General features: G+C 37.2%; 2 protein-coding genes across 6 annotated transcripts in view; one reads left to right on the top strand and one right to left on the bottom strand.

Annotated features, from left to right (window-relative positions):
• The window catches only part of ptprjb.2 (protein tyrosine phosphatase receptor type Jb, tandem duplicate 2), a 141,384-nt gene extending 135,787 nt beyond the window's left edge, over nt 1-5,597 (bottom strand). The window contains exons 1-3 of the mRNA XM_047819824.1: nt 5,459-5,597; nt 1,105-1,147; nt 620-880 (exon numbers count right to left, since the gene is read on the bottom strand). Of these exons, the coding sequence (XP_047675780.1) occupies nt 620-880; nt 1,105-1,147; nt 5,459-5,521 (367 nt within the window). The 5' untranslated portion in view covers nt 5,522-5,597. The remainder of the gene's footprint in view (nt 1-619; nt 881-1,104; nt 1,148-5,458) is intronic.
• A 3,774-nt stretch (nt 5,598-9,371) lies between these two features.
• The window catches only part of dusp8a (dual specificity phosphatase 8a), a 36,512-nt gene continuing 21,233 nt past the window's right edge, over nt 9,372-24,650 (top strand). Inside the window, exons 1-3 of one of the 5 annotated variants that reach the window (XM_027173351.2) lie at nt 9,372-9,694; nt 15,452-15,811; nt 22,373-22,511. In XM_027173351.2, coding sequence (XP_027029152.1) covers nt 15,581-15,811; nt 22,373-22,511 — 370 coding nt within the window. In that variant the 5' untranslated portion in view covers nt 9,372-9,694; nt 15,452-15,580. Of the gene's footprint in view, nt 9,695-9,757; nt 9,897-12,407; nt 12,606-12,664; nt 12,959-13,894; nt 14,104-15,451; nt 15,812-22,372; nt 22,512-24,650 lie in introns of those variants that run through there. The other 4 variants (XM_027173353.2, XM_027173356.2, XM_027173355.2 and 1 more) reach the window with 4 other exon arrangements.

The raw sequence follows: 24,650 nt of genomic DNA, 5'->3' as shown, positions 1-24,650 counted from the left end.
GTATTTTTCTTCTATTTTCTCCCATTTTCTGAATAGATGCCAATAAATTATTAGTTTGAATAGTACAGTATTTTAAGCAGATATAGAGGTGGTTGTAACATTATCTGCTGTGAGGTTACTAACAATGCCAGGCTCTGTGAAGGCAAAAAGTCCATTAAAATATATTTGTGAACTATATATATATCTAATAATAATTGAATTTTTATTCTGTTAATTCTTTTTCTTTTATTATTCCTTATTTCTTTTATTATTCCTTATATTTACCTTCTGCTCTATGTTTATGTTCTGTAAGGGTTTCCCGTATTATAAGACATCATTAATTCCTTGATTGAGATTAGAGTAAAAATAAATTTAAATAAAGTATTTAAGGTTGCTCAGTTTAGGCTCCACTGCATCTGAAATGCTGTGTTATGGATGACAGTTTTAACATCTTGATCCATAAAAACTCGCTTATTTCTAACTAGATAAAGCAGTATTGCTTCAAGAAACAACTCAGTACTTAACAGATGTGCTACCAAGGAAGTCTACTGAAGTTAGATTTGCTAACCTGTATGTTTGCTGCATTTCAGTATATACATAAAGCTAAACAAAACATGTTACACAACAGTACAGGACTTACTTGTGAATGTTGAGATTTGTGTTGATGCTCCTGTAGTTTGGTTATCTGCAGCAACTGCAGTAACAGTGAATGTGTAGCTCACTCCAGCAATCAGACCAGTGACATTGTAAGACATGTTAGAAGTGTTAATGCTGTTAGTCACAGTGCCATTAGTCCAGTTTACTGTAAAGAAGGACCTGCTCCCTTGTGGCTCATTCCAGGCTAGAGACACAGATGATGTGGTTTTGCTAGCGACATTGAGACCAGTGACAACATCCGAATCTTTTAATCACACACACAGAAAGAGAGAGAGAGAGAGAGAGAGAGAGAGAGAGAGAGAGAGAGAGAGAGAGAGAGAGAGAGAGAGAGAATGATAATGAGAGAGCAAAATGTTATCGGTGTACAACTTGATTGTATAATATATATGTTTCAATTTTATATGATGAATTGCTTACTTCAAGTTCCATACGAATATCATGGAATGTTTACTACACTACAGGACTTACATGAGACTGCAGCAGCAAGTGAGCCAAAGCTAAATGTGAGAAGCTGAAAGAAACATAAAGTAAGGTTAACCAAGAATGTTCAGGTGAGAAAAAAACAAACAAAGAACATGTGGATGAAAAGATCAGTGGATATTAACTTTCAATATTTTGTATTTAATTGGTATAGACATTGAATGTCCCAGATTCTCTGTGTGTGTTTGTGTGTGTGTGTGTTTGTGTGTGTGTGTGTGTGTGTGTGTGTGTGTGTGTGTGTGTGTGTGTGTGTGTGTGTGTGTGTGTGTGTGTGTGTGTGTGTGTGTGTGTGTGTGTGTTCGTGAGAGACAGAGAGAGAGACAGAGAGAGAGAGAGAACTATGATTCTTAAATCTGATTTCTTCACTTCAAGTCTGAAGGAAAACCAAATGCATTCTCAAATAAATGTAGTTTTCAAACAAAAGTGGTGTTGTGTATAAGCTACCATAGGAGCCATGTGAAAGCTCACTCAGATCTCCTCTTTTTTTTAGAGTTCTACTAAACTCTTTTTTTACCAGAGTCCCAACAATTGAGGTTACAAGGTTACAACTCCACTAATGGGGGGCACGGTGGCTTAGTGGTTAGCACGTTCACCTCACACCTCCAGGGTTGGGGGTTTGATTCCTGCCTCCGCCTTGTGTGTGTGGAGTTTGCATGTTCTCCCCTCCGGGTACTCCGGTTTCCTCTCCCGGTCCAAAGACATGCATGGTAGGTTGATTGACATCTCTGGAAAATTGTCCGTAGTGTTTGAGTGAATTAGAGTGTGTGTGTGCCCTGCGATGGGTTGGCACTCCGTCCAGGGTGTATCCTGCCTCGATGCCCGATCACACCTGACATAGGCACAGGCTCCCCGTGACCCGAGAAGTTCAGATAAGCGGTAGAAAATGAATGAATGAATGAACGAACTCCACTAATTAATCTCCTTCCCTATCACCAGAGGGAACCCTCAACGGAGTTTTGATTGCACCCTGGTTTCTTCTCGCCAATAAGGATTTTTAAGCCAGCTCTTTTACTTACCAAGCCAGTGTTTGATTTGTTATTGCAATTGTTTGCTATCTCTCTGAATTACCTGTGTTTGTTTTGGGATTTTCTATCTACTTTCCCCACTGCTGATTGGTATTTGCTTGTTTTAGACTATTCGACTGATTTCTTTCCCGTTTTTATTATTATTATTATTATTATTATTATTATTATTATTATTATTATTATTATTATTATTATTATTATTTGTTTGTTTGTTTGTTTGTTTGTTTTGTTTGTTTGTTAAATTGAAATGTTATTCAATTGTATTAATTTAAATATCTTTAACCACTAAAATTCTGTGTCAGGTTACCCAAAAAATGTCAAAAATAAAATAAAATAAATATTTCAGACTTACGGCCATAAAATAATTTCTTTGTTTATACTAATTTAAAAAGTCAGCTAAGTCGATTTCCATTCCACTTCCTCCATTAGTTAGTTAGTTAGATACTTTTATTGTCTACAAAATGGAAATATGTTTTTGTCTACAGGATTCAGCATAAACAAAGGACATCAACACAGTAGCCTAAAATAAAAATACATTAAAGCTTTATATATAAACATTTACTTCAACATACACTATGTACACAAAGGAATGTTTTGTATGCTGAAGTAAAATGCATACTTGCAAATCCACACTTGCTTATATGCCCACATTCATGGCTCCTTCATTTCCTTGCCTGTGCTTATCTCTCTGAAGGTAAAAACATAAGCTGAGAGTGAATGAGAAGAATCCTCTATGTTTTTTTTTTAAAGTTGACTTTTAATGTACTGTGTAAATGTATTTTAGCTGCTTCTGTGCCCTCTCTGCAATCAGGCTTACTACATTAACCACTTTGACAATTTAGTCACTGTATTAGATTTGGTAACAAAAGGGGTCAGTTTGAGAGATCAGTTGGTCACCTAACACAGCTGATGAATTACTCAATACAGGGGCAGCTAAATTAGTGTTATGTGTAGGCTTTAATACAGGTTATTCTGACATATTAGTGCAAACAGTGTTGCTTATATAACTGATTAAACTCTTTCAGAGGCATTTTACTGTACATGTGACATGTAACAGCTTCCTTGTAGTTGGCCGTAGGGAAAGTCCATGGCTTTAATCGTGATAACTGAATGCAAATGGATGATTCATATAAACTGTGATTTGCAAAACTAGTAAATGTTCAACCAATGTACCAAAATTCACTCAGTATTACTTTCTTCAAAAAAACAGAATACAGTTATCCAGTCTTCCATTAGCTCACAAGGAGAAGAAAGAGCTCAATGCTGAGTCCACAGCTACTATCCTGACTTTTCTAAATGTCCCTTCCATTGAGGCTATTGTATATAGCTGCAATGTTTACAACATTCTCTTTGACTTGTATACTTCTAAGAGCATATACAGCATAGTGGTTTAAGATATGCAACATCTCTCATATTATGGTAGTAGTGGACATACACCCTTGTTAGGGAAGAAGACAAATGCAAAGAAAAAGTATGTAAGAAGTTGAGTGAGATTTGCATCAGGACTATTAAAGAGTGAATAAAGGAATTAATTTTTAAAGTGAATTAATTTTTATATATAATTTGTTTCCAGGCAGTGAGCATATGGACAAGCTACTAAAAATTAATAATTAAATAATTAAATGCATCTTCAGCTGCTGTGGTAACCTGTTTGCTGATTTTATTCGATTATAAGTCTTAAAATTCTGCTACACCCTAAGTTTCAGGACCCAGGACAGGGGCAAGAAGCGCAGAGAAAAATCAGTAAAGTCCTATTCTGAGGAAGTCTTTAGATGTATATACATTTATTAGCCTTCCCACATTAATGCTCACTTCAATAATTTGTCTAATTTATCTTAATTGTGAGACAGATTTTTTACACAATAACAAAAAGAAATTGATTTTATTTGACATCTGTAAAGTATCAAACACAACTGATTTCTGCCCCTTCTGTTTTTGCATATGAATTTAACTAGACTACTGGCTATTAAAAACTCCCCCCTTAAATAAATAACAAACCTTGAGAAACTGAATCAGATGTATAATTAACTGGAGCATTTGCATTTTAAAACATACCTTTTAGTAGATGGATTGTGTGGAACCAGGCACACTGACCTTGGGAATTTCCACATGCACAGAACTGTGGTGTACATAAGGCGTTTACACTTTGTGCAGCCCATCTGTGTTGCTGAGCTGTGAATTCCTGTAATAAAACTTCCTTGTTTACTGCTATTATGCTAACTATGAACTTTGATTCACCTTCTACTAAGAGCAAGTTTTTTAAAGTTTGTCCACACTCAACAGTTTAAGCAGCAATTTGACAACAAAATACTATTTTAGGATACTAAGATTTTTCAAGCTGCTGTAGAGCATTTGTGTTCTCCTACATAACTGTTTTATGTTTGTATTTGTCAAATTTGAAGACAACAATCAATTCTATGCAGAGGTTAAAAATCATGGAAAATAAAACTGTGGAAGAAAAAGGAAACAGGAGGGGATTTTTAAATGTTCCACTAAGGTTTATATTTAACTTTTGGTTAAGTTCATATAATTGAATCATTCAACCAGAATTGACACTAAATTACATGTCAGCCCCAATATGTCACAAGTCCTAATCACGTCCAGTGTTCTGTGCTATGCCTAATAAACTCCCCTGTTTAAGTGATACATTCTTTTGCATTTGCATCCTCATTGTTCTCGATTTCATTACATTGATCTAATGTGATGGGCATGTCCATATAAAACAATGACACTGCACTGTTTCAGTAGTGGAATCAAGTGACCAATATTTTACTAATGTAATCAATATGACTAGGTTTGAATATGTGTTTAAGAGAACAATTACCTTATATAAAACTAATTTCCATTTCACTGGTTTTATAAGACATTTAATAACATAATCTATGATATCAGTGTATCATACTATCAAAAACACAGTCACAAAAATAGTTTTTATTATATTCATAAAATTAATAAATTGTTATATACTCCATTTGTTGTATAAAACATCTGCATTCTCTCTAACAGATTATTAAACAAAATGCTACAGCCTAGCCCATAAAAATACAGGACTCAATCCACAGCAACCCCAAATCACTGTCATGTTAGATATGAGTTCCAATGGAAAAATTATTATCATTATTATTATTATTATTATTATTATTATTATTATTATTATTATTATTATTATTATTATTATTATTATAAATAACTTGTCTAAATCTATTCAATAACGTAACCACCAGCATAACAACCTACTATATCGCTGTAGCTTTGTCTTTCTAACGTTTAACTCCAAAATCTGCAGTTATTTTTACTAATGAAAAAAAAAAACTTACCTGAAACAGAAACAGACTCAGGAGAGTCGTTTGAGGTTTTCCGCTTAATGTACAGAGTTTCATGATGCTTATTGAGTCCCACTGACTGCTGAAGCCTCACATGTGCTGTTTAAAGATTGTGTGTGTGAAGGCAGTAAAGTCTCTCCGCCTTCAAACTCGCTTGTTTTGGTTACATGTCTTTTTTTTTTTTTGAGCTCTGCCGCGCAAGTCAAGTGGGTTTTTTGTTGTTTTCCTCTATCTCATCATTAGGATCATTTATTACCAATAATAATAAAATAACACAGGACTAACTTACATAAAGTGGAAATACAGAGCAATGTGAGACAATATGTACCAAAAATACAGAAGGGATAAAATCATTTTAGCAAAATCACAGTATCAAACGCAGGATAATAATTCAGTTTAATTAACTTTATACTAGCCGATAATACAATTTATAGAGAAAATGCAAGGTAATTTTGAGGCTTTGCGTTTTATTATTAATTATTATTTGGACATTATTGATATACTACAAACGAATAGACAGTTAAAAAAATCTTTTTTCCAAAAATTCTTATTCGTGTTATTGATTGCATATTGATTGTTGAATAAAATATTATTGTCCTGATGTCTAGGTCATCACTACAACATAAAAAACAACAACAATCAGAAGAAATTCAAATGAAACAAAAGGCAAAACACCCAAGCCATAAAAACGAGCCTGTTGAGTCAGTTATTGGCCAGTTACACCTCAGCGTTTAAACGGTCTGATGTAATAAACAGTGTGTGATTATGGACCCCTACAAAAAAAAAAAAACAACAAAAAAAAAACACCTGTTCTTAACCTGTTAAAAATATATATTTAAAGTATGTCCATGTTCATGCCACAGAGTGGCGCACTTTCACTCTACATTCACTTTTTTCATAGAATGATAATGATTTTCTGTGAAGATGTCGACAATATACGCTGTTACAATTGCTATTCCAATAGAATCATTCATTTTATGATTGAAGTGGATAAGGTGAAAAATTTTTTTGAAATTCATGAAATTCATTTCAGCTTGTTTATATGGTTTAGATTGGTTTACTCAGGTCAGCTGGTGCTGTGGGTTTTTCAGCATCACACACCCTCATGTTGATGACTCAGAAGATCCACATTGTATTCAGGTAGCAGTTACACACATCACAAATCACATTATGACAACAGCTCCTTTAAAATAGCCCACTATTCACATAGGCCACAGAATCCCCGATCAGTCATTTCAGTCCCCTAAATGAGAGCTGTTTACAGTCTTCAATATGCTCTAATTACATCTAGATCATTGATATACAACACAGAGAGGCAGTATTTATGTCACAACATTGCTTGTCTTGAAGCAGCATTTTTGAGCTGCTTCTTCCATATCACAGATCCACATAAGTGATGGCATGTGGTGGTATTTTATGTAGCTTATTTTATTTTTGTTTTGTGTGTGTGCATGTGTGTGCATGTGTGTGCATGTGAGTGCATATGTGTGTGTGTGTGTGTGTGTGTGTGTGTGTGTGTGTGTGGGTGTGTGTCTGTGTATCTGTGTGTGTGTACGCGTGCATCTGAGCAGTCTGAGAAACCTATTAAAGACGAGCTTTTTCCCTTTCTATGAAACACAACCATGTTTATTATACATAAGACATTTTAACTAGTCATTATCAGCCTGCTTTATATGTTTAATCAACTTTCAATGTATTCATATAAAATGGAAAATGATCTTCAATTAACTTCTACTGAAAGTTTATTGGAATGAGAGTGTGTGTGTGTGTGCCCTGCGATGGGTTGGCACTCCGTCCAGGGTGTATCCTGCCTTGATGCCCGATGACGCCTGAGATAGGCACAGGCTCCCCGTGACCCGAGGTAGTTTGGATAAAGCGGTAGAAAATGAATGAATGAATGAATGAATGAAAGTTTATTGTATATAACTCTATTATCTTATTTTGGACCTCCACTGAGATAAGGACTCTGAGAATCCTGAGGCATCTATAGAGATCTACCAGCTCCAGTTGGACTCTGCGATACTAAAGAGGAGATGTGAACTTTATGTGATCTTTTGCATCAATACAACATTTGTCGGACTGTATATTTATAACACATCCTCCAGTGTCACCCATATGAGGATGAGGTTCCCCTTTGAGTCTGGTTCCTCTACCATTCAAGGGAGTTTTTCCTTGCCACTGCTGCCTGAGTCACCTCAGACTTGCTCATAGGGGATAAATATATAAATATATGAACTAAATATATCTAATATTAATCTTGAATTGGAGGGCACAGTGGCTTAGTGGTTAGCATGTTGGCCTCACACCTCCAGGGTTCGGGGTTCGATTCCCTTGTGTGTGGAGTTTGCATGTTCTCCCCGTGTCTCGGGGGTTTCCTCTGGGTACTCCGGTTTCCTCCCCCAGTCCAAAGACATGCATGGTAGGTTGATTGACATATCTGGAAAATTGTCCATATTGTGTGATTGCGTGAGTGAATGAGAGTGTGTGTGTGCCCTGCGATGGGTTGGCACTCCGTCCAGCGTGTATCCTGCCTTGATGCCCAATGAAGCCTGAGTTGCTCCCTGTGACCCGAAAAGTTCGGATAAGTGGTAGAAAATGAATGAATGAATGAATGAATGAATGAATGAATGAATGAATCTTGAATTTTGTATTCTATTAATATTTATATTATTCTTTATATTAACCTTTTGTTCTATGTTTATGTTCTGTAAAGTTGCTTTGACAAATAATCTTGAATTGAATTGAATGGAATTGAATATCTGTGCCATTGTGTACATGTAAACTCAAGATGTCTTCTGGCTTCTATAATTTGATAAATTACCACTGTTTATCATCAACAGTTCAGGAGTGAATACATAAAAGCTTACATAATCATATCATTCATCCTTATGTAATTTTTTTTCAGGTGTTTTTAATGTCCACAATTTCTCATTTCTGATACAATTCTCATAGCTGATATTTTAAGCAGTGTTTTTACAGACAATTCTAAACTTTACTACAAATTAATGACACATGATCTTTCCCTAGTTATTCAAATCATCATAAAAAATTAGATGGTTTCCTATAACACATTATGAATCAATCCATTAAAATACAACACTGATAATATTCATCCATTTGTAAAACCTGTGCTGTTTTTCAATTAAATGTTTTCCAATTACTGTAATTATAACACGTTATTTTAATGGTATAATATTTAAATAACCAACCTTGGGGTATTAATCTGAACAGATATAGTCCTAATAATATGGAGCACTGCTACAGAATAACAAAACAATTGCCACTTAAATAAATTCAATAATAATCGTTAGAATAAATTCAGCAAGTTCAAGTTTCAAGTGTTTCTAGTGTACTGATATTACTCATTGATGTGGAAATATATTTCTATGTGTCGTTTTCTTCCCTTCTCCTCTGTTTAATTATAGACTGTTATTATGAAAAGCCTCTTATGAGTGACGGACAGATATTAAAAATAGGCCAATCGGGTCGAAGCTTTTTAAGCACGCCTATAATCTGTAGCCTTTCCAGTTCACCTCATGATGGCACTGTGTGACTTCAAGTTCCATCATTAGCACGCTTTAGTATTCTGGGAATAAAATATAAATATTAATTTATGACGCATTAATATAACAGACCATCGTGCTATAAATGCTTGGTTGTGGTCAGTATAATCAGTATCGATGGATGTTTTTCTCCTGTATGAGGCGTCTGACTCCGAGCGCGCACGTACACTGTGTATCCAACAGGAGCGCGCTCCCGGCTCTCCAACGCGCTGCTCTTTTAAATCCCTGTGGCCCTTTAATCTACCGATCACAACGCTGACGTCAACTAAACCTGAGCCTTGGCTTCCGATTGGCTGAAAATGACGTCAGCTGCATTTTTCCCCCTCCTGAACCATGACCTCATCCTTAGTTCATTTTCAGTGCCAAAGTGCACCTTCTCTGTGTTTTTTTTTCTTTTTAGCTTACTAATAGATAACTAGTCATTTAATAATGACTTAACCTGACCATTCACTAGTCATAAGTGCGGACTAACATACTAAGGATAAGAGTGAAATGTATTGCAGGAGTGTTTTTTTTTTTTTTATCCGCATGCTCAGTGACACTAGTGTTTGCGCTCGTGCACGCGCTGGCTGGATCAGTCAACACTGTTAATGGCGAGCGCCTTCTGCGTTTCATGGACAAGAGCACAGCAGAATAACCTTGTTTTGGAGAGACCGGGGACTGTACGGTACGTATAACAACGCATTTGCTCAAATGCACATGCTTCGTACCATACAATTATTTGAGAACTGGCACAGGCTGTTTCCTCTGGGGCTGTTAATTCGACCGCCATCCAAATGCGCTCTGTGTAGTCGGATAAATGATCACGGATATAAAAGCACGACTAATCATAACAAAATTCACCGTTTTTACTTGGTGTCATCTTGGCGGTGAGTGTCCTATTCTTTTCCTATTCTGACGTCATATGTTTATAATCATGAAACAGCCACAGCTGTCAAACTCCACGTGATCACACCCTTACAAACATAAACATGTATTAAAATACAATACAAAGTGATGTTATAGGATTAAAATATGTAGAATAAGGTAATAATTTTAATTTGAAATGTTTCTGAAGGTCTAGTTGCTGCTGTCAAAAATATGTGTTCATTCTTAATAAGGTTCCAGTGTTCAGAGAGTGTAAATGATGTCCCATAAGAGTATTTCAGCATTACTCATAATACTGACTATCAGTGTAAGCAGAAATGCTTATTAATGTTAGGTCCATCACTCTTGGTGTGACATGAGTCAGGAAATGAGAGATCCTTTATTCTCAGGGTACAAAGTTGCTTGACAAAATGATCTTCCAGTCATCAGAAGGTTTCACAGACAATACACAACTGTGAATGAGTAGAGATCAGTGACCAAAAACAAAGTAAATGCATTACTTATGCTTCACTGCATGCATACTTTCCACAGGTGGATAAGGTGAACAAATTGTGAATAGAAAATGGTTTTCTAGTATAGTTTAGTGTTTGTGAACATGGTTCATAAAAAGATGTACATAGGACCTCATAAATTGGGTCCCAAGTGTATGTATACAAAAGGATGTCCTCCACAAGGATGCATGACAGCAGCTTTCTACAAGCTGGTTAAATCCCGAACTGCTTACCCTACTACCTTACTAAAGAAAGTGTGTCAAATAATTGGCCTGTGTTTTTCACTATCTATTTTCACACCTCAGCCCATGATTGTGCTGAAAGCCTATGATCGTGATTGTAAACTCTGTGCTATTTCCCAGAGTCACCTGCTTCTACAATCTAATATAATGTTATATAATAAGTGGTTACATTTACATCTAATATAATGTTATATAATAAGTGGTTACATTAATGTTATATAATAAGTGGTTAAGGCTTGGGGTTAATGATTAAAAGGTTGCAGGTTCAAGCCTCATCGATACTAAAATGCTACTGTTTCACCAGGGAGCAAGACTCCGGGTGTGCTGTATCCTGGCGGACCATGCTTTCTAACCCCAACTTAAATAATATAAAAAGAATAGTTTTACTCTGCTATAATAGACATAATAATGTATAAATAAAGGCTGCGTCTTCTGGCAAATTTGTAAGCTGTATAACCTTGTTCATTTTCCCCATTATACTTGATTACATTTAATGTGCATTTTAATGAGCTTGTCCTGTGGGAAGATATCGTCTCCACTCGGCTTGTGGGGGGAAATATTTTTACAATAGAGTTTACATTTCTCAGTGAGAAAACAAAGCGTCTTTATACTTTTATATGAAGACATAAAATGTTAAATTCTGTGGAATTCTAGTGTGTTATTTGATAGATAGAATAAATTAATGTGTGTGAATTACATAAGGTTCTGACAGTGATCTGATGGTATGATGGAGCAGTGTGGGACATTGTAACTGGTCACACACTGTGCATTGCCAAATCCTGCTAGGTTACAGATAGGAGATTTGTTTATATTTTGCCTTTCTTAGCTCAGTAATCTGCCTGTTTTAGTGCACTGGTTTAGATTTTACATTAAGACAACAGGGTGTTGTAGTGCTTGGAGTCAGTCTTAGCAGTGCAGGACAGAAATATAATCCATTCTCATCCTCAGATGCTCTGATAATCTACAGAGAATGCTGTCTTGTCTGTCTCTCTGTCTGCCTGTCTGTCTGTCCGTCCGCCAGTATGGTAGGAGAGCATCATTTGAATTTTCTTCCTAACATTAGTGCTAAAGGCTCTGACAAACTCAAGTGTCTTGATTTAAGGCCAGTTATTCCAAGACAAACATTCAACTGCACTTGCAATGATGTTTGCAATTTGTCATTGTGTAAACCAACTAAGGATTTAAACACATGCTAATGATTTAAACACAGACCACCTCTAAATGGTGTATGATTTCTTTTTGTTTCTGCTTCTTGGTACTAAGGATGTGATTAGTGTGTTCTATTGTAATCCTTGGCAGAGGCAAAGTATGCATAAATATCAGTAAATTCCAAACAATCAATAAAACAGCTTCTTGGGGCGATTTGTTGCTTTTTGTGATGCCAGAATAAGCTGCACCTTTGCTGTGTGCCCAGTCACTGTTTTAAGTTCGCTCTGTTGCCATAGCAATGAGAACATCTCAGCCAATCGGTATCTTAGCATCTGCACCAGCTTTTATCAAAATCTTTCAGTAGCAGTGCTGATTCTATGAGCATTACAAGTTACTTCTTGGCCAGCAGTGGAAGCTAGCAGATGTGACTCAATAAGAGATGATGTCAAGTAAGTTATCCCTGTGCATTTGTGTGTCTTGTTAAAAATGCAGTCCATGAGCTGTGTGCGGTAGAACGCATCTCTCTTCCTGCTCTCTCACATCCTGAACTGCAGTACACAGCCCTGCCTAGAGCTGAGCCCCCCTCCTTACTCTTTTTCCTCCTTAGACCGACTATGTTTTCAAGCAGAGGCAGCGCCATTAGATGCATGCAGAGGCAGCTCCTTCATATCCCGTCGGCTAGAGCGTGTATTCACAGACACACACAAATACACTGCAGGTGTGCTCATCAGTGCATCGATCCAATGAACAGAAAACCTAGCTGTGCCAGAATGGACTATAGGCTGAAGCGAGGATGCACATCGTCCGTGTGATGACGAAAGGAAGACTGGTGTGATTTGTTCTTATGATGGCTTGTCATTTATTAGGAAATACTGCAGTGTGCCTGAAGAATTGATAACTGTGCATGTGTATGTAGCTGATTTGTTTCAGTCAGATGCAGCAGATGGCTGATCGATGTGAGTGGTGCAGCGTGTGCATCCATATTGATGCTGTTTTTGTGAGTCTGGTTACTAGGCAGTTCTGTGTGCTGCCGCAGATCAGGAGAGAGGATACTGGGCTTATAGAATTGCTCTTGTGTACAGTGATCTGAATCAGAAGTTACCATGCTGTGCTTTAAGGATTAGGATATGGAGAATAATTATTAAAGGCTACACACATCTATATATTTATAAAGGTTTAAAGGTAATAAGTTTTATATTATATGATATAATAATCTAATGATGTTTTAAAAGAAACTCTTCCTATTTTTTTTTTATATTTTATCTGTCTGTCTGTCTGTCTGTCTGTTTGTCTATCTGCCTGTCTACCTGTCTATTTTTGCCATTTGTTATTGATTGCATGCATCTTTGTAGCTGCATAATTTTATACTTGTGAGTGCTGTCTCGATGCGTCATTGATTATTCGAAGCAATATTTTCTCATTTCCACTCTGTCACAGTCTGCACGGCAGAAACAATATTCTTCGTGCACCATCTCATCATACGAGACAGACACAGACAGACAGACAGACAGAACCATCCCATCATATGTTTGAGAGTGAGTGAGTGGCATGATGCAGATCTGGATGCAAAGCTCCTTGTTTTGTCCAAAGCTTTTGCTTAGCCAGCAGCTCAGTTGTACTGGACTGATTGTTTTTGTCACACATGCCTGCATTGTCCTGCTGCTCAAGAAACCAGCAGTAGATGTTTATTATTATTTTAGTTTCACTCAGTGTTTGGTGTCTGTGTGGGTGTGTGTGGGTCTGGGTAGGTATGTGTTCATAGGTATGCTTATATGTACAGTATGTGTGAAATTTCAACCTGATGCCAACGAAAGTTTACCTCTTTCCACTTTCTCTCTACATGTGTTTAAGTCTCTGCCTGAAAGAGAGAGAAAGGCAAAGCTAGACAAGGCATGTATTTTTCATGACTGGTGTGTTAGAGGTGATATGAGAGCAACATGGCAGGCAATTGAAGGCCACATTGGATGGCAGGCAGGCGATAAACTGGGATTAATCAGGTGGGAAAGTCAGCAGTACCAATGTAAGATCGTTATGATTTTATTGGTAATATGATTTTTTTTTAAATATCTGTCTTTTGATTCGTTATGTAACTCCATACAGTTTGGTGACTACATTCTTAAAATCACAGAATTCATTCACAGAAACAGAATCCACTCTGAAACTTCATCTAGTTTTAATTTTGTTCTAATCTAGGTGCACTTACCACACACACAGAATTGACCCCTGTGTCTTATATTTGTGCTTAATATACTCAGGAACTTGTGAATAAAAGCCACCTCTTGAATAACCACTTTTTCTTGGGACCTGGGCAGGATCACTCATAAGATGTAAGTGCACTTGTGTCCTCCTCTATCTGAATGAATCAGTGGAGTGAAGTGGCATCATGAGGAGTGTTCACAGTGCTGGTGGATCCTCCAGGAAAGCCAAACATGATTGTACTTGGTTATGTGATCAGACAGCATGACCATAGACAAGTGGTGGGTTTGCATGAAGGCTGCTATAATCAATTGGTTAGGATTTGAGACTTGCTCGTTTTACATAGAGCAAATTAACATAATTATTTTCAAAGTGTGAGCTTAAAAAGCACATATTTTCATTTTCCCAAAATATCATAAGAAATCACTTCTGTCATTTCCAGCCAAGATTAGTACCATTGTTGCCATTGACTCATCAGTGAATTGTGCTCATTTTTAAACCTCCAATTTATCACTTCAGGATTTCTTTTAAGTTGCTGATGGATTTTAACTAGTCTGATCTGACAAACAGCCATTAGCCTGTCTGTGAGGTACAGGCTTCCTGTTGTCATTTTGATTTTCATTAGATGCTTGATGAGCCCATTAGGTCATTAGATGTTTGGCTGTTAAAATCTAACCTCAGTTCAATTTAAGGTGGTTTTGCTTTATACTAGTACCCATAAAAAGCATACAGTGTCTAACAATAAGGTTTAAATGGCCCTGACATCTTATGATAGCAATTGAGTAGGAGTATGTTTTTGAGTGTGTTGTGAGTATCCTGATTGTAATATATTTCACTATTGATATTTTATTCATGTAACCCAGACATAACCCAAATATAAAAATGTGTGGCTCCCCAGTGTAAGTGATGTCAGATGTCCACTGGCAACTAAACAATGCGATGTTATGTTACATACTAATAAAAGACTGTGATTACTTCAGTCATTTGTACTTGAATTGAATTGAATCTGTAACATTTTAAACACCCCTCAGTACTGTGTATGTCTGTCTGCATTATTTGTAGTTACTCTGTCTAGTTTCTATGCAAGGACTGCTGCATTATTAAAGATTAGCATTATTATAGGGTTAGATGAAATGAGTGAAGTGAACCTGTTAATGTAAGAGCGTAGCATGCTCATCATAGAGTGTGCCAGCTTCAAAGTTCTCTGAGCTTAATTTAGGCCGGCTCGGCCTGGTTCCTGTTTCACGAGTGAACAAAAGCTATTCTAAATCTGACAGTCGCCATCACACTGACAGCGTTATAGAGTAAAATCTCTCACATGATGAGTACTCATTCCAGTGCATTCCTGATAATGACAATGTTGTCAGTGTGGTTTGATGACAACCAAAAGTGTTCCACTCATGGATCCAATAATCAGTAGACTGGTTTTGTAAGTCTTGTTTAGATTTATTCAATAAAATGTCCTCGTTTTCTCCTCAGGAAACATGGCAGTCGTGAGGTCTGTCTTGAAGCTACTTGGCTGATTTGACCCTTTCAGCCCCTACCCAGTGTGCACCTGTGCTGTGGTCCTTCTCTGGGCAAGTGAGCCCTATCTAGAGTGGCTCCTTCATGGCTGGGGAGAAGGGTCGTCGCAGTGCCATGGACATTAAGCGCCTAGCAGGGCTTCTGCAGCGTGGGGCTGGCCGCCTTCTTGTCATCGACAGCCGCACCTTCTCCGAGTACAATGCTTCACACGTGCACGGAGCTGTCAACGTCTGCTGCTCTAAACTTGTCAAGAGGAGACTGCAGCAGGACAAGGTTTCAATAACGGAGCTCCTACAGCCCAACGGCAAGGTCAAGGTACAATGCAATGCCATTAAATTTGAGAAGTGCTCAGAGTTTTATTACAAAACATTCATTCGATGTCATTACTGTTTCATTTTATCTGCTAATTCACTTTTTCACTTTACAGTATTACACTGAGATAATATTTGCTTTCGAACAGCCATTAAAGGGCCAACACTGTGGCACCCACTTGCAATAGGACATGGCCAAGTTCTTATGCACGTATGGTATTTGACACAGCTTCTTGTTAGAAGTTTGTTTAATTAAGCATAATTCTCAACAAGCATTTTGAGATGAAAAGAGGTGACGTGAGGATTGATTATCCATATAGAAGCTGTACTTGATCTTTTAAGCTCACATTATTTGGATGACCACTGACCAAGTTTATTGCTTATTACTGATGCAGGAATTGGATAATTGCACTTTCCATAACATCTGCATTGAACAGGAATCATAATTCCATCTCAGCAAACTAGCACAACTTCTATGACTTATTTTTAGGCACACATTAAAACTAAAAGAAGTAGATGGGGAAACCCAAGTGAAATACCTCAAACAGGGTGCCAAAACAATAATTGTATATATGGTGTAATAAGTTCTCTCTGTCATAAATATATATTCATATATGGATTCATTATGCAATTAATAGTATGATTAATATCCATAGTATTATCTACTAGTTTTATCATCCAGAAATATGTTTGTGCTATGTGACCCTGTATGACCCAGACCTTAGGATGATGCAGGTGTGACTTGTCTATTTGATTGGCAGTTCAAACAACTAATTTTTCTAGTTCCTCATATTGAATTTCCGGGATGAATGCCTGACCTGTCATGCGTGCAGTCTACCTCATGCATCTCTGGTATTATATTATTTTTGTGGTGACGCAGACAAATACCTTACCTGAGATTTCAGAGACTAAAAAGAAGTCAATGAACTATAGAATAGTTGGACTTTAGCATGTTGTGTAGACTGAGCCAATTGTATTCCTTATTCATTGTTAAACAGTAAACATTTTAATATCACTTAGAGCTCTTCAGATTGTGAGTGGTCCTGTTTGTTGCATGAATGTAGTGTGTTTCCACTGGGACTTTTTTTGTCATTCGGTTCCCAAAGATGAGAAAACTATGTCTTTGGACCAGAGCTTCCATAGAACTTCCATTATTATAACAGGTAAATGTAACCCTGCACTGGAGCTGTATCATGCTTGTGATTAATTCATAGTCTGGATAAAGTTGGAAACCGGGCATAGCGGGAGAGGCAGGACCGGGTGGACACTAGAGACTCTTTGTTATTGGCTAAGCATGACATCATCCTCTTTTGTGTAGCCACTGACAAAGTGCAGGCTAGGCATGTGCCGTATGTCTGTACAGTCAGCTCAGGCTCCGGATTAAGCTTCCCTACATGCAAACACGCTCAAGACTTCTGGCAGGGCCTGGGGCATTGGCCTTAATGTGAAAGCAAAGCAAGCAAAGACCACTGTAGTTCATTGTAAGTGCATAAAGGAAGGAAGTGAAAGGGGCATTAACGGATAAACTGAAATCATCTCCACAGACGTCCCTTGGTAAAGTCTCTTGTAGACCAAGGCTTGGTCCATTTTGTTTTCATCTATTTCTCAATTTGCTTTGCTACTATTACTTCATTATTAGTTAATTACTGGCCCTTTTAGTGATCTGCTACAACATGCCTATGGGCAAATTGTCATTATAACTAGAGATTGCAAAAACTTTAGTCACTAATTTGTTTTTTAAAAAATCTGGGTTTTTCATTCACTTATGCTGCACTTTCAAAAAGGGTTTCAGAGTGAGTGGGTTTACACCCCACCTACAGTAAATAACCTAAAATAACCTACAGTAAATGAAGAAGGCTAAGAATGCTAGATAGAAGCATTTTATAGAGTGTAGCATGCATATTGTGAACTGCTATGAGTGAATTAGTGATATGCTAGGGCATCTGACTATTCTGAACTCTCTATCTGTCCTCTCTTGCTTATTCTATGCAAACTGTCCTCCAGTGAATTTATCTCGGTGATCCCTCTTTTAAATTGATCAGTCTTGTAGATGATCCAACACTTTTAGACCTCATTGGCAATGAAGAATGGTTGCCAAATAGTCATACCAGTCATATGTAATTTCTGCTAAGTCACCATAAAATTGTTTATCTCAGTCAGTCCACTTTTAAAACTACCAAGTGTTTTAATTGAACCTCTGTTTTTCTTACGTCTGGTTGGCCCCGTTCAGGAAGCTGCATAACACTGGGGCTAGGAAGAGACATGAGAAGATCATCATTGGTCCAACACAGCCAGGAAATCACCAGTTTAAGAAAACTCTTCAGAAGATTTCCCACTACATGTCATGAAGTTAAAAGCAAGACTTACTAAAAACAACACTGAACAACTTGCAATAAAATTTATGAGTAAGAATTACCCACAGGACTTGTAATTTAATAGATTACAGTGTTTAATAGTCTTACATTGCACTTGTTCTTACCTCTATTTGTTTCATCTACTTATAGCTACAATAAACATGTGGGTTGCATACTGATGACATTGATAAATATTCTTATGCTGATTTTGCATGTTGAATTGTCTATACATTTAAGCAAATATAGAGGTTCTGCTTCTGAACCACCTCAGCATTGAGTACAGTATTTGGACAAGGCAAGTAGTAAAGGGCAATAATAGGACTTTATATGCGGTGACAAACAAGGGCATTTCTAGGCTTATGCTAATCCCTGCTGCCAAATGTTCCATTGAGTTTCTACTGACAGATGGTTCTGTGGTTGCCCATGGTGAGGACAGACTGAGAGGATGGCCTGGAGGATATAGTGACTATAGCATATGAGGAAAAAGCTTTTGGCTGAGCAATGGATACAAGAGCCTAATGAGTAGGAATGTTCCTCATTATTGCCTGCAGATTAATATATCTGGAGCAAATAAGCTTGTACTGTTTTTTTTTTTCTTTTTCAGAGACCGTCACTACCCTACTCTAGTCTGTTTGATATCAGGGTGTCAATATGACCATTTCCTCCTCCATATGCCTAAATGCAAATGCCCTTCTAGAATATAGAGAACTAGTTTCAGCAATGACATTCATCACAAATACAGAGATTCACATATATAGGCTTCATTGTATTTGAATTATATTAGAATTGGAGACCCATGTTTCTGATGGAGCCAGTTGAGGACATGGCTGTCACTCTTGAGTGCAGACCATAACAACTAATCCTTAGCAAGGTGGTCCTGGCTTGGTTCTTCATCGACTGTGTCACAAATCTGCTAAACTGAGCCATGGGACAGAAATGTAGTGAAATGCCAAGTGTAAGAAATATTTGGAATGGCAAAATGGATACACAAATTATTTTAAGATAGTTATTTAAAAAAAACTTTTTTTAAACATTTATTTAGGACCAATTTTGTGTTTGTTGTCACCTCTGTGAATTTTGAAAGGACTTGTTGGTGTGCCTAGAACTGGCAAATGTTTTCTGAGTTTTATGATTATATTTTTAGCACTGCGTGTCCATTTCTTTTGTTTTATGGTTTATTTAATTTATTGCAGTGTGAACAAATAAACAAATAAAAATAATAAATGACCTGAAGGTATCCATTTTAAATGAAGTTGGTGCCATGCCATTGATGCTGGCTTCAAAATTAAAACCACATTAAATTCCTATCATTTAAAATATGCAAAAATAATATTGTCTAAATATCACTTCATGACCTTAATCACTGATTTGCAATCACTTTATACACTATATTGCAGAAAATAAAGTAGATAAATTCCCCCTTGCCATGAATAAATACAAGCATTTAGTTTCAAATGAATCCAGAGATTTAAGTAAACTCTCAGGGACAAACTCACCAATTTTTCCAGCCTCTGAGTTTGGCAGCTGTTTTGCTGGTTAGGATTTGCTGACCTGTCCTCAGAACACACCGTAGAGGAGACGGAGGCTGTCAACAAGTTAAAATATAACCAACATAAACTGCAATTTGCTTCTCACAGATTGTGTGTGCTGCCTGCTTGACAGTATGTCTTCATGCTGTCATTATCCTAACACTAGCAGGTCTTTTATTAGTACTGTCACTGCAAAAGTGTACGCTTAATATAAAATGGCTCACATTGGTGACCTTGTGGTTTTTGGCTTTTACATGGAAAGACAAACAGCCAATTGAATTCTTGCTTACTAAAGCTTCTCAGTAGCATGCTGCCTAACCTCTCAGTGATGTTTGCTGTTATAAAATCATTATCATTAACAGGAACACGGAACCTGACTGATCTGTACTTGAATCATATTTCTAGAATGTATGTTCATTGATGTGTTCACTACTTATTAACTTACGTTATGGTCATGGTCTCCTACTTGATCTGTGAAGCCTGTATTGATGCATAGGTATTGTTTTGGAATTTGTGATGAACACACAACTGAATACTACTTGATTTACTGGTCTTACAGCCATGGTTTTCTTGCAGCTATAAAGGACAGGACACTGAAATGTAATTTGAGGTAGGGTTAGCATATTTCAGACAAATAAGTCTTAAAAATGGACAGAAGCTATCTGTTCGTGGTTTGTTCATTTATCTCCAGTGTGTAACATTTTACAATTTACTGATGAGGCTGATCATTTTGCATGATTTTTTTTTTATATATTATTGTTGTACATTCAAGGTTTGTGTGCTTCTCTATGGTATTGAGGGTACCTGTGAGCAGTGTGTGTTGTAGTCCTGCATCTTGCTGCACAGCTGATGGTCAGAGCTGATAGTAGTGAAGAGCCAAAAGCCATGGCCTGTGTGATGTGAGCTTGTTTTCAGGGGGGCTCACTGAATAATGCACATCACTCTCCTGCAGAGTGAGGCCATTTTTTGGACCTGTGTGCTAATGCCTCCTCACATCATTTCCTTTTGACAGTAGTTGTAAGTAAGCTATCGTAAATTTAGGGATTATGTTAGCGTTTGGTAAATTTGTCAGCTTTATAATGAACAAATTGTGCTGATGTCAATAAGCTGCTCTGTGTGAGAAAGCAGCATTACAGGGTGTGTCATAAGGAAGGAGTGAGCTAATTAATGACTGTGAGTGCCAAATTAAATAAAGAGACGTCATTACGTGCAATGCAATAATTCTCATTTTGTGAAACACTGGAGTTGTTCATTTTTAGATAATATCTATAAGGAATTGCTTCAAACTTTTTTGCTTATGTAAACCAGGATCAGGCAGGAGGCCAAGCCACACAGAAAGACAGTAATCCCCAGGTGATGATGATGTCACTCAGCCGATTTAGCTCTCATCCAATTAAGGTGGAACACCTTGTTCAGCCAGTGGGGAGGTGGGTGGAGAGTAGAAGTGTGAAGAGATGACAAATATGTGTAGCACACTGCCTCCTCTAATATCCCTCCATTATTAATTCAAGTTGGAATTAATAATATTCCATTTTAATCCACAGAGTTGATTTTTACTCCCTTTCATAGATCACAGTGATTAGAAATATTCAATGTAAACAGTGGCAGCTTGGAAATCTGGCACCTGTGCCTGACCTTGGGCTGATGTCAGCTGGGGCGTTCTGCCAGTCTGCAGCTAGTAAGGCTGCTGTGTAAGCATAAGCACACTTGGTTCTTATTTACTAGTCACACACACCCTCACAGTGATCTGTTAGTGAGCATGACTGGGTGTCAGTTGATTATTACAGAATATGGACATAGAAGACACTTCAGTACAGTCATTGTCCGTTCCCTTTCTTTCCTCCTGCCTTGCTTCTTCATCATCATTCTGTTTATTTTATCATCAGTCATTATTCACTCATTACATTTTGTGTTTCATTTCCAAAATTGTAATGTGCCCTTGGGTTTGTTTTATTATTATTATTATTATTATTATTATTATTATTATTATTATTATTATTATTATTATTATTATTATTCCCTCCTTCGTTTCTTTCCTCATTTCTTCTTTTCCACTAATCTGCCTGTATAATACTGAGTCACTCTACAGCAGCATGGCTTGATGGTCACGTGGTTAAAAACTGCCTGACAACATCGAAGCAGCTGGGCTAGTGTGCAGTGCTAGCACTGCGCACACACACACACACACACACACACACACACACAGACACACACACAGGCACATGCACATATACTATACTGTTATTTGCTACTCCCCTATTATAGCATTGTGTTTAATATTAGCAATAAAAACTATAATTATATTGCATTTATAGCTGCTTGATCTGAACATAAATTCAGATTTAAACAGCGTACCTTGCAAGATATTAGAACCAAATGAGGAACCTGTGATTTTTCAATAAATATTGACTTGCATTAATTAGACCAAAATTATTAATATTTTCATTATTTTATCATCTCACTGAATCTTATTTAAAACCTCAGCCTGCTTCCAGAATGCAAAACTGTGGATTGTTTGAGCATTTGCAGCTCTTTTGTGTTAGCAAATAATTAAAGAAATCGTTATAGTAGCACAGATGTAGGTTGCTTTTTCTTTTTCCAGCCCTTGCATCTCTTTTTTTATTGTTCCTTTTTTATTTTTGACACATCTTTAATATCCTATGTGATTGTACGTGTGTGCAGGTTGATCTGAGCAGGAGGCATGAGGTGGTGGTGTATGACCAGAGCACTAAGGATGCTGGTCAACTTTCTAAAGATGGCTTTGTCCACATTCTCCTAAGCAAGCTGGATGGGACATTCCACAAAGTGTCGCTGCTTACAGGTAATGATGCAGCATTGCATTTTTTTTAATTCAACCGTTCCAGACATGGGCATATTTACCTGCTAAATATCACAACAGTATGGAGACACTTTACCAACAGAGGGTGCTACTTGCATCGTCTTCTATAGACTTGTACAATCTGATATTTCTCATCCTCTCACTTTTTTTTTTGTACATGAAGTCCTCGAGTGCTCTCACTCAGTTTTCTCATTTTATCACTTCCCGTAGCTCTCTGCACTTTGGCTGTCCATCTCTACCCTCCCTTCACCGTTCTTGTGCACACAGCCTTCACACATTGGTGACTGATTTGAGGCCTTGGTAATTATTCCTAACATGTATTTGATAGAAAGAAGTGCCCTTGCTTTCACCCTTTGAACTTTCTGTGGTTCATCTAGTAACACTAGTATGACATGACACTTCTGATGTCAGCACTATCTAAGAATACACACTGACCCAGAGGCCTGCTCCTGGTACCTCAATGTGTCAAATGGAGTCACTGTAAAAAGCAAGTGACTTCATAATAGTGCAGCTAATAAAGGTTTGTGTGTAGAATTTTACTGGAATTTGACCAAAATTTCCTCACACATATTTCCTCATACAGAATCTAAAACTGCAAATCTATTGTGTAATCTATTGAACATTCCTAATAGCATTATTGGTGTGTGTGTGTATATATATCTAAACTGGTATCAGTTTAGACAAAATACAGCACCATAACAACAGCATTAATTTATCTATTAATGAGTACTTATAGTCTGTGAATTTATTATTATAACAACTACATACAACTATTAGAATTAAAAATGTTCCAAAATGTATATTAATTTGTGAGTAATTAACTTAATCTCAGTGAAACCAAAACAATATATGGCACAATTATTAGCACCCTTTTGGTTGTATATTTGTGCAACCATATTACATAACAGCATAGTCTTCTAATAAAAATCATACATTTGCTTAATTTAACAACAATAGTGAAATCATGCTCATAGGTAGCTTATTCACCGATTAATAACAGTGCTTTGTTTATTACAGTGAGTTTATTGTTTATCATATGAGAAATTTGGCCACTTTATGCTAACTGTCTGCTGCAGTGTCTGTGTTTATTCAGTGTCTATTGGCTAGAGCTGATGGCCAAGTTTCTAACATGGAAATAAGAACAGACACATACTCAACTTGAGAATAAGCATGAACATTTTTGATAGTCAAGATTGACTGCTGCACAGAATATTTCCTCCAGGCAGTGGTGTCCAAAAATGGGCACTGTTAAATGGGGAATGTCTGTTCCAGTTTGGCAGTTTTCCTCTCAGAGGCAATTGATTCATCTTACCAATTAATTTCCCTGTTTAGTATCAACACATCATTAAACTATCTAGAACTGAAAAAGCTATATAATTATTTCAGACTATAATTTTGCCTGCTAAGGGTGATTAGGTAATGTATTGTGTTACAGCTGTGAATTTTCGTCTGTACTGAACTGTGTAGAACCTATCCACTCAAACCAGCAATTTCCTTTTTAAAACATAATGCTGTTTGCCTTCTCCAAACTCTGCTCCAAATATGTCAAAACTGAATAGTAACCCAAAGATGTTTCAGTCAGAATTTGAAGAAATTTTGTAAATTGCAAAGCTGTTCCTGCATTACCCTCTGTGCTGACCCTCTGCCCTGTCATTCTCACTTCAGGGATTAAGTCTCAGAAGTCAGTCATCCACAATGATGCACATGCATTTCTTTTCACAAAGCTCCCTTGAAACTCACTGATTCTTAATTCGCCATGCTTAGTACCCTAAGCCTGCTCTTTCTCACTCTCTATCCTGTTTTATTCCCATGCTGTGGGTCTCCGGTCTACTGTAAGACACAGTACAGAGTGGAATTGCACTTATTCCATTCCAATGGCTGCTGTTTCCATGCCAACAGAGAACGATAATCTCTAAAATTGAGAGCCAGCAGGACGGGGCGCCACGGAAGCCTCCGGAAAAAATGAGGTCAATGGAAGTTAATGGCAGACTGAGTTGGCTTACAGCTGTGGGCATTTTTGAAGGAGTATGGAGGCTTGGTTTTGTATGATAGTTTGCTCATGAGTAGGGAAGCCCCTAGCCTGGAATGAACACGATGTACCCTGGATTCTGGCCGTTTATC

The sequence above is a fragment of the Tachysurus fulvidraco genome, chromosome 10 (assembly GCF_022655615.1).
Source record: "Tachysurus fulvidraco isolate hzauxx_2018 chromosome 10, HZAU_PFXX_2.0, whole genome shotgun sequence".
In the NCBI taxonomy this organism is placed as follows: Eukaryota; Metazoa; Chordata; class Actinopteri; order Siluriformes; family Bagridae; genus Tachysurus; species Tachysurus fulvidraco.
The sequence above is the reverse complement of the archived record's forward strand: the minus strand, read 5'-3'. Positions and strand labels throughout refer to the sequence as shown.